Source organism: Lonchura striata, chromosome 9 (genome assembly GCF_050655825.1).
Source record: "Lonchura striata isolate lonStrDom1 chromosome 9, ASM5065582v1, whole genome shotgun sequence".
Lineage (NCBI taxonomy): Eukaryota > Metazoa > Chordata > Aves > Passeriformes > Estrildidae > Lonchura > Lonchura striata.
This window is the reverse complement of record NC_140711.1, coordinates 3,708,737-3,718,682: the sequence shown is the minus strand read 5'-3', so window position 1 is coordinate 3,718,682 and position 9,946 is coordinate 3,708,737. Positions and strand designations below refer to the sequence as shown.

At 49.0% G+C, this 9,946-nt stretch overlaps 1 protein-coding gene across 11 annotated transcripts in view; it reads left to right on the top strand.

Moving 5' to 3' along the window:
* The first annotated feature begins 4 nt into the window (after positions 1–4).
* The window catches only part of YEATS2 (YEATS domain containing 2), a 50,160-nt gene continuing 40,218 nt past the window's right edge, over positions 5–9,946 (top strand). For 9 of the 11 annotated variants that reach the window (XM_085586989.1, XM_021555794.3, XM_021555792.3 and 6 more), the window contains exons 1-5: positions 2,021–2,159; positions 2,839–2,951; positions 6,006–6,103; positions 6,203–6,295; positions 9,203–9,445. In XM_085586989.1, coding sequence (XP_085443115.1) covers positions 2,852–2,951; positions 6,006–6,103; positions 6,203–6,295; positions 9,203–9,445 — 534 coding nt within the window. In that variant the 5' untranslated portion in view covers positions 2,021–2,159; positions 2,839–2,851. Of the gene's footprint in view, positions 281–2,020; positions 2,160–2,838; positions 2,952–6,005; positions 6,104–6,202; positions 6,296–9,202; positions 9,446–9,946 lie in introns of those variants that run through there. The other 2 variants (XM_085586986.1, XM_085586990.1) reach the window with 2 other exon arrangements.

The following is a 9,946-nucleotide window of genomic DNA, read 5'->3' as shown; positions in this document are numbered from 1 at the left end:
GGCCATGTAACTTGTTGGATTCTGCCCCTTGTGCACTCTCTCTCCTTTGATCTCTTCTCCTGCCTCCCAGTCTAGGAGTTTTCTCTGCTGATCTTTCTGCCCTACCACGGGGAATAAAGGCAAGCTGGAGGCTGCACAGAAGAGCAAACTTGAAGCAAAACTGGAAAAAGTGAAAAGCAGGGAGTGGGATATGAAATACTGGGTTAGTCCTGGGTATTGTGATGAGAAGAAAATGCGAATGGACTCAGAAGGCAAAACCAGCATAGGAAATTGGGAAAAGGTAACAAAACATTGGGAAGGTCACTAGCAAAACATGGTTTGGGCAGAATCCTGTAGGTTTATTCTGAAACTGGAGGCTTGGCCGTCTCAAGATGCCACACACACATGGCAGAGCAGGGGGCAAGGCTGCAGGGGGCAGAGCCCTGCTGAAAACGTGGCAGGCCAGCAGGGACTGCTGCAGCTCTGCAGTGTGGCCAGGCTTGGGTACAGCCACAGACTGGCTCTTGCTGCAGGAAAGCAACTTCCAGGCAAGTTCAGTGCTTGCAGAAGCTCAGCTTACTGCAGAAGGAAGTAATTGGGAAAAAAATGAAAGAGAATCCCCACAGACTGCAAAGCAATGGAAATACTTTTGAGAGCTGAAAAACCCACCTTAAGATATTTTAAATCTTAAATACAGTCAACTGGTGGCAGTATTCTAAGAACAGCTTCTTCCTCTTTCCATTAAGCAGAAAAAAGGAAGAAAATAAAATTAAAATACACTACAGTCATTCCTGGTGAATAGGATACTGATTTGTGTTTAAGAACAGTCTCCATTGATCTGCCATACTTCACATCTGGCAGAAAGAAAGGTTGGTAGTGTCAGAAAGGATAGCAGTGATCCTGAAATGAGAAGACCTTAAAGGCTAAGCTTTGAACATTCAGCATAGACCTGCTAATCAGTAGCCTCATAAATCAGTTTGCCAATCCAAGAGTGAACAGGATGTTAATTTGTGCTGGTTCAGGGCTAACTGAATGAAGCATGAGGCTGCCACGGACCATAGCATTGATACCATTAGCTGTACCTGACAGAGGTATTGCAGCCTGGCCAGAGCCAAACACAAACCATGGCATTAGCCGCACCCATTGCACTGGTTTAGCTCTGACTTGAGAATATGAAGTAAGATGAGTATTAACTATAAGGGTTTTTTGAAGCCTATCTAAGGGTAGACCAGGGCTCCCATCCTGCCTCATGCTGTGAGCTCCTGCTCTCTGCAGCGCGATCACTCCAGGACTCCCTTCTTGGGTCTTTTCTTTTGCTAATCATAGGATCACAGAATCAATTAGGCTGAAAAGATCTCAGAGATCGAGTGCAGCCTATGACTGAACATCACTTTGACAACTAGACCGCAGCACTAAGTGCCACATTCAGTCTTTCCTTAAATATCTCCAGGGAAGGTGACTCCACCGGCTCCCCGGTCAGCCCGTAGCAATGCCTCATCACCCTTTCTGTGAAGGATTTCCTCCAATGTCCAACCTGAGCCTCCAGCACAGCTTAAGGCGATGTCCTCTCACCCTGTGCTGTTCCTGAGAGCAGGGCCGGCCCCAGCTGGCTGCAGCCTCCTGGTCAGGAGCTGTGCAGAGCCGTGAGCCCCCTGAGCCTCCTTTGCTCAGGCTGGACACCCCCAGCTCCCCCAGCTGCTCCTCGCAGCACTTGTGCTCAGCCCCTTCCCCGGCTCCGCTGCCACTCTGAACACGCTTCAGCACCTCGATCGTTCTTCCGTGAAATACCTTCCACGCTAAAAAGTCCTCCTCAGACCTTTGAACACGTTAAACCACGTTAATCCAGGTCAGGATCAAATCACTGCGTTCGTCTCTCCGTACACGAGCCCGACCGCGTCGCCCATCCCGGTTTCCCCGCTCTGTGCCCGCACCCCGCCGCGGGGCGCTCCCGGAGCGCGGCCGGGCCGTGAGGCGGCACCTGCCCGCGGCCGCCCCGCCCCGCCCCGCGCGCTGCCCGCCTGCGCGGGCCCGCCCCGGCCGTGACGGGCGGCGCTCGGCCCTGCGCTCATGGCGGCGGCGGCGGGACGGCGCGGCGGGGGTCGGCGCTGAGCGCCCCGGGCGGCGCGGCGGGCGGGGCCGGCCGGTGCAGGCGGCGGGGCCGGGCCGGGCGGCGGAGCGCGGTGAGCGGCGGGGCGGGCGGAGCGCGGAGAAAGAGCGCGGCCGCGGCCGCGGCTTTGTGTGCGCGGCGGGGGAGGGGAGCGGCGCCCGCACGTGGGACCGGCCGCGGGCAGCGCTCCGCCCTCCGCGCCCGGGGCACCGCGGCACCGGCACCGCGGCGGCCTCCGCGCCGCCTCACGCCTGCGGGTCGAGCCCCGCTGCGCTCCCACCTCGGCGGTGCTCGCCGCCCCCTCACGGCAGGGTCGTGGCTCGGGCCGAGCCGCTCTGGGCGAGGCACAGCCGCTGTGTGACCCCGCAGCGGGGAGCCCCGGCCGGTGCCGGGGCAGCTGGGCCCGCCGCCGGCCGCACGCACCGGTGTGCCCAGCATTGCCCTTTGAACGGTGGCGGTGCCGTGCGCGGGGAGCCCCGCTCTCCTGGGCTCACGGGGCCGCTGCAGCTCCGCTGGGGCGGTGGGCACCCCGGCTCCGGTGAGCCGCAGGCGGCAGGAGGCGTTTGGGGCTCCTGGGCTGTGCGGAACAGAACCAGCTCTCGGCTGGGAACCTGTGCCCTGATCACTGCCCCCACTAGAGAGGTGCCCCTTCTCTTTTGAGGGGTGCACCACAGGCCTCCACATGGTGAGAGGTTGAAGCCTGCCCTGACGGTCACTGTGGGAAAGGTTAATGCTTTTATTTTTCCTGCTAGTGGAGCAGAGAACATGTCTGGGATCAAGAGAGTGCTCGCAGAGAAGGACCCCGACTATGAGGAGATCACCGTCACACATCCCAGCAAGCGGCACAAAGCAGCCGAACAGTCAGGTAGGAGCTGTGGAATTGGAAATTCCAAGTTGTCTGTAAACCAGTCAGGAAAAGGCTGGGGTAGGCATTAGGAGCAAAGGACAGACGTTGAGCAAGGCCAGTGGTGGTACCTCTATGTAGCCAAATGAAGATGTATCTTATGTGGAGTCCTCCCTTCCTGCTATCTGAACCAGAAGTAAGGTGTGAGGAGGCAGCCTTTGGTGCATGATAGGAGATGGAGCACAAGCTATCCAGCACTTTGATTCCTGTTGCTTCCTAAAGTGGTTACAGTCCACCTTCCTGTGCTGAGTAGTTATCCAGCCTGTGTATTTGTTCTGTGGCTGAAGTGTGCTCTGGGAAAGATTGGCAGGTTGTTTACATTTTGGGGGATAGAGGTCACAATACAGCGTGGGGAGGAGAAAAAAAATCCATGACCCTGCAGGGTAAAAGAGATGCACAACCCTGCAGTGCACGCACTGGCTGTTGGAAGATGACAAATGTTTGCACGAGCTGGCAGATGAAGCAGAAGGAAGCTTCTTTGATGAAGTGTAGAAAGGATAATTTAGGGAGAAGGAAGGGACTTTGAAACATGCAAGAGAGGAGGAACAGGAGCATGACTGAAGGAAAGGTGGATAAAGAAGTGTAGTGGAGCAAGTAGCTGGATGAGTAGGTTTGCATTTGGCACGCTTGGGTATGCTTGCTTTGGGAACCAGCCTGTTGGCACAGTGCCTGGGACAGGTTGCAGTCTCTCTGGGCAAATGAGAGTAGAGCTGCTTGCCCCGGGGGCAGGGAGTAGGCTAGTGATTTTTGGCATAGCACAGCTAGTGAGAGAGGATTGCGATGGGAAGAGCTGACAAACAGGGAGGTGAGAAAACCGAGGCTGGCTGTGGGCTCTGAAAAAGATCCAGGAATAGAGCTGCCAGTTGGAGAGTGACAGAGGATGGCTCAGTGGGTGATGTTTTGGAGGATGCTGTACAGCTGGACAGGTCTGAGGAGGCTGAACTCAGGGTTGAGTGTGTTGCTGGACAAGTCCTTCTGCCACGTGGGGCCTGGTGCAGCTGTGCTGGAGCTGCCCATGTCACCATTCCCAGCTGCCTGCCCTGCCTGGCTGCCAGAAGCCACCACCCTTAGTTCTGGCGTGTCCCAGGGGCTGCAGGCAGGTTTTTAATCTGCTTCTGAAACAAACTTCCAGGAGGTCTTGATGATGAGCAGGCAGAGTCTCAGGGCCTTGGAAAACTGGCCTTGCCAAAGTGAACTTTGCTTTCAGGAGATTCTTCCAAATTGGCTTCTTTTCATGAAAGATCTCCAGCTTTCAATACTAGAATTCCTTAACTACACAAATTTCACTATCATGGTCTTAATGAGGCACTGTGGTTGACACTAAGCTGAGAAAAAATTAATATAAAGTGTTCTTAAAAGCCTCTGTAATATAACCACAAATCCTGAAGTGTTTGAATCATCATGATGCTGCTGTGGCATGGCTTTAGCCTTGGAAGGAGATGCAGTTGTCCCTCTCTGAACTATACCTCTCATGCCTTGATCTGTTTTGTTTATTTTAAGCATATAGCCTTATATGAGAATTTCTTCATCGTGGGTTCATGGCTGGAGGTAAATTATATCCCTCTGGTTTTTAATTTGCCTTACTCAAATGCAGATTCGACCATAATTGTGTTTTAATGTAGGCTTGAACTATACACATACACACAAACATATATATATATGCCCCTATATATATCAACATATAAGTATATATACATACGTATATATATACATATATATATATGCCTGTGTGTATATATGTATGTGGAAAGGAAGAAAATTATTTAGGATACCCCTGTTGCATATAGAGGCATCAGTTGCCTCACTCCTGTTGTAGGTACCTGATCAGACAGTAAAATGATCTGTGCTATCTGGAAGATACCAGCAAAGCTTTGACTTGCTTTCATTTCCCTTCTCTCTGGTGATATTAGAAACCTCTTCAAACAGATCTGTACTTTTTAGGAGGACATATGCTTCCTCTGAAGCTCAAGCCAAAGTCTTTGTGCTGTTGCCTCCTATTTCATGTAGAAACAATGTGAGATTTTTCCAGGGAAAACCAGACTTTTGCTGATCTGCTTTATTGTGGGGTCACTCCATTACTGACACAGGCTGGAGCACCTTTTCCAGGCTTTCTTCTAGAAGTGTAATTCCTGCTTTGCCAGGTTCTGACTTAGAATTTGCTGAAAACAGTTGTTTGAAACCCCTTGGTGTAATGGAGGTGCCCTAAATGAAGGGTGATATTAAAATCTACAGTAGGTGTAGAGCAAAAAGAATAGTTATGTTTATACATATCCTAGAAAAACATGGTAATATGCCAATTCCATTCTTAGCCACTAACTTGTGGAAAGGTATTTGCACAGTTTGAAATCCTAAACTACATACTTTCCACCAAGGTCACTAAACTCCTGCTGAAAGGCTAAATTTTTTTGTCTGCTGTGCTGGAAGAGGATTTTGTAAGAGGTAGACCAGCTTTAGATAATGTAGTTTCCTTTGTGAGTAATAAACAGCTTGTAGGCACTCCAGAGCAGGCTGCACTTCGTGCCAGGGCTGTATAAATATGAGTTTACTTGATTCTTGCTGTGGGAGGTGGTGTAAATCTCCTGGATGTGGCTCTGGCCAAGGAGAGCAGAAGAACATCCGTGGTGTTCCAGCTCGCTCCGGCGCAGTCGCAGCGGTGCCTGCGCTGGGCCAGCACCGTGGAGTTTTCCTTTTACTGTTTACAGCTTTACTGGGGCAGAAGTAAACAAACTGGCCCTGTTCTTCCCATTTTCTGTTACTTGCCATCTCAGACCTAAAAAGGGAAAAATAGCTCTCCACATAAGCTGGCTTTTAAAGATACATGTGGTTTTTGTTAAGACATAACTTTTTTTTTTTTAAGAAAATGATCCTTCCCTTTATGTGTGTCTGTGTGTTGAACTTACTATCCCTTCAGTTCTCACTCTGTAGTGATTTCTGATCTTTCTGTTTTCAAATGGAGCCTCAAAAATAGAAATGTAAATACTTCCTCCTTTATTTTCCATGTGTGGCCTTGTACAGCTCGAGATGTTACTGTGCAGAAGATTGAGACCATTATAAAGGAACAGTTTGCCGTCGAAATGAAGAGTAAAGAACATGAAATTGAAGTTATAGATCAGGTATAAAGGTTTTGTTCTTATAAATACCTAAGGTCTTGGTGTTTGGGGCATGGGGGATTGCTGCAGTGCTGACCATTACTCTTTGTTTCCTTTCTGCAGCGCCTGATTGAAGCCAGGAGGATGATGGACAAGCTGCGTGCCTGCATTGTGGCTAACTATTATGCCTCTGCTGGCCTCCTCAAAGCTGGCGAGGTAAAAACTACTCTGGGAATAACAAGACTTCAGGGAGTCTTTGCAAAGGAAGGTGTAGAGTTTCAGTGGCTGTTAGCTGATGTTTGGTGTTAAGATGTGATTGAATGAAATAGTGGAATACAAACTGCAAGTGGGGTGGCAGTGGGAGAGGAGACCTTTGCATCATCTGCTGGGTCCTGGCAAGGAGGAGTCTTCAAGAAGAGTTGCAAAGTTGTTCAGCAGCCCCTGGTTCTGGTTTCTGAAATATTCTGCATTTTTTTTCCTCCTCAGTTTTTCCCTGAGAGCACTGTCTTGTTTCTCAGACACTGCACAGTTTGTCCTTGCAAAGCCGTGAAAAGTGTGGAATATGTTTTCCTGTTTCACAGGAGGACAGTGGCAGCACATGCATTTGAGGACTTTTCAGGAAAAGAGAAAAATAATAAAGATTTCAAGATTGTTTGAGACTCGGGCAGTGCTGTGAAACGATCTTCCCTTTATCCTGGCAGTCAGTCTGTTAATGATTGGTGAACAGACTGATGGCAGCAGTAAAGCAGGAGATAAATCAGGGAGATATCACAGAGTGATTAAAAATTCACAAGATTAAAAAGCCTCAAACCCTGTTAGTTAAACCCCAGTTCTGAGCACTCTGCCCTTAATGACTGCTAATTGCAGGGTGTTCATGACTGTACAGAGTCCCAAATGACATGTAGTTCATTACCAGTGTAGGCATTTTGTTACCATCTTTTCAGTTCAAGTTGATTTGATTTCCAGTGATTTTTGGAAGCTGTCAATGGCTGCTGCAAACATGGGTTTCGCTCTAGTCCCATAAGAATTTCTCTTCCAAGCACTTGCTCTCAATGCTGCTTCTGGTTTTCCTGTTGTGCTCTTCAAAGGACTTGGAGTGAGGTAAAAACAAAAAGGTTCAGCTTGTTTTTCCCTCTCTGAAGTTGAGTTGAGCAACTGGAGTTTGAAAAGGTTGTGGTGGCCTTGGGAGGCTTGGAGATCTCTCTGCCCCTTTTAATTTTTGTGTAGGCAGCTGAAGAATGTGACCTAAGTTCTAATCTTTGTAAGTGCCTTTGTCCATTGTCATCATGTGTCTGCAGGAGCTGTGCTGTGGGGTGTTTGCTTTTTTCCCTGTTGATTTTCACACTTTACAGAAAAAATATATTCTGTAATTGTTTTGAGGTGTTCACAAAACTTACTGGTGCCTCCTTGCTTTATTTAGTTTTCCACTAGTTTTTATGAGTTTATGGCTGTATCTTTATTGCATTTTTTTTCCTCAAAGTCCTGATTTGCACACAGATTAAATCAGTTTTTCCTTTGTTTTGGAATTGTTGCTGATTTCAATTTTCTTTGTTGTCTGTTTTTAATTGTGGCTCGTGTATGTTTGACCAGGCAGTGAAAGATTGTCTTGTTTCTGCTTCTGGTAGAATAGGAGTCTTTGTAGTTTAATTCAGAACTTCTGGGAGATGATTTATAAGTTCCTGACCTGTTCTCAGAAATATAAACAGTTCTCAAACCCAATGCTACTGAGTTTTGAGGCTCGGGATTCCTCATGATTGTGCTTTATTTTGTTTTCCCACAAATTATTGGACAAGATGTTGGTCGTTTTACTTGACTAGAGGTAAAACAAAAGGAGATGTTTGGTTTGGACTTCGGGGTTTTTTGGACAGGCTGTGTGTGTGTCCCTGCCCTTGGATAAATGGCTTTAACCCTCCCAAGCTGGTAACTGAGAGTTGGTAATTGCTCTGCTCCTGCATGTAATGGACAATTGGAAAGGAAATTCTGGAATGCTCCTTCAGAGGTGGGACAGTGCTTGTAGCTCCACTCTTGCTACCACCTCTCGAGGGCAGTTCTGCTCTGCAGTGATGCTGCTGTCTGCTTCCCCCTCAATCATGTTGGCAGAATTCTATATCAGAGAACTTAATGTGGATTAAAAATAAAATTGTAAAGAGAAAAAAAAACCAAACAAAAACAGTAACAAAACAAACAAAGCAACAAATGGATCCCAAGTCAGTTTCTTGATTTGTTTTCCTTTCTGACATGCCCCATGAATAATTGTTCTGGCCTGACTGATGCAGGTGGTTTGGGCAGGGAAGGAGCCTCCTTGAGCTGTGGCTGCAGGAGCTGAAGGGAGGCGTCAGTGCTCTGCTGCTGCACAGGGGTGTTCCTGCTGACCTGGTTCATTGTCAAACCCAAGTGACAGGGAGGTCTGGTGCCTGGGTCAAGAAGCGGCCAGGGGACACTTGTTTTGAGTTGATGGATGTTTTCCTTCTACTTGGGAAGTAAAAAGCAATTGCAAGAGAAAAAGAAGGGCCTTTGTCATGGTAATGAAAAAAACAAGAGAGATGTAAACACTTGCCTGTCCTGTTCTCTCCCTTGCAGGTTTAGGAGGATCTAAGATTAGCTAAGATATCTGTTTTGAGGAAAGTTTGCAAGCATGCCTAAACACATTTTTACTTACCCCTGCTAAGCCTTGGGAGCAGACAGGGTGTAGCTTGCCTCATAGGTGTTGACAAGGCTGCCAATGAGTATCAAAGCTGAAGAGCCTGATGCACTTACCTACCCTGCTTGCCTGCAAGAGCTGGGCAGCTGTGGCCTTCCTGTGTGTGGTGAGACTGGAGGTGGCTGCACAGGAAGAAGTTGTTTTCAAAGGGATCTTTTAGGTAGTTGAGTAGGCTGCAGTCCTCCCAAAACCCAGTGTGTTTCTGAGATCAAAAGGTGTGAAGGAACAAATTCAATTTGGGGTACTGTTTCTGTAGAACCCTTTTAAGCTTTATCTTTCGCAGCATCTGTTTTTCCTGCAGGGCAGCTGATTAAATATTTACTGTTTCTTTATTCATTGACTTTTTCTCTCCTGATGCAGCTTTGTTTTTATCTGGGCTGTGGGGAAATAGTGACCAGATTTTCCTGACCTCTTCATTGCAGGGGACCAGGTCGTGTGACACAACAATTCTTAATCACCCTTCAATCAAGAAGTTCTTGGAATCTCCCTCGAGATCTTCGTCTCCAGCTAACCAGGGCTCAGACACTCCCTCTGCCAACCACTCAGAGAGCGACTCGCTCTCTCAGCACAATGACTTTCTCCTGGACAAGGACAATGGCAGCTTGGACGCCGACGAGCGGCTGACAAACAGCCTGGACCAGAGACAGAGCAGAAATGCTGGCCGGGTAAAGTAAAACTCGAGTGGTGATCAAGTTGTTGGAGGTGTGTGCTCTGAGGACTCGGTGCTGGCACCAGGAGCTCTTCATGTTTTCACCCACCTTGCTGAAGATGTGTTCCTTACCCTCTCCAACCGCTTGCTCCCACTCCCTCAGCCTGGCTTTGCTGTGAGGCCACCTGAAGTGTGTGTAATGTGGGTACCTCCTCTTACCTCAGTCCTGCCCAAAGGAGTTCAGCAGGCCGGGGAGAGCCGTGGGGTCAGCACAGCTCTGCCAGCCTCGGCCGTGGCCTCTGGGGAAGGAGGTGCTTCACAGCCTGAGCTTGGGCTTTGCTCTAGGGCTGGAAGTCAGGATGGGAGGGTAGAGCCTGCAGAGGGGAGCAATGTCTGTCATTCCCAGCAGTGTTTTCAGGAGTAATGCTGCTGCCTGGCTCTGAGTGCCCATGGGGACTGCATTGCTCAGGGCAGTTGATCAGCTGGAGGGGTTTGGCCTCCTCAGCAGCCTGTAGTG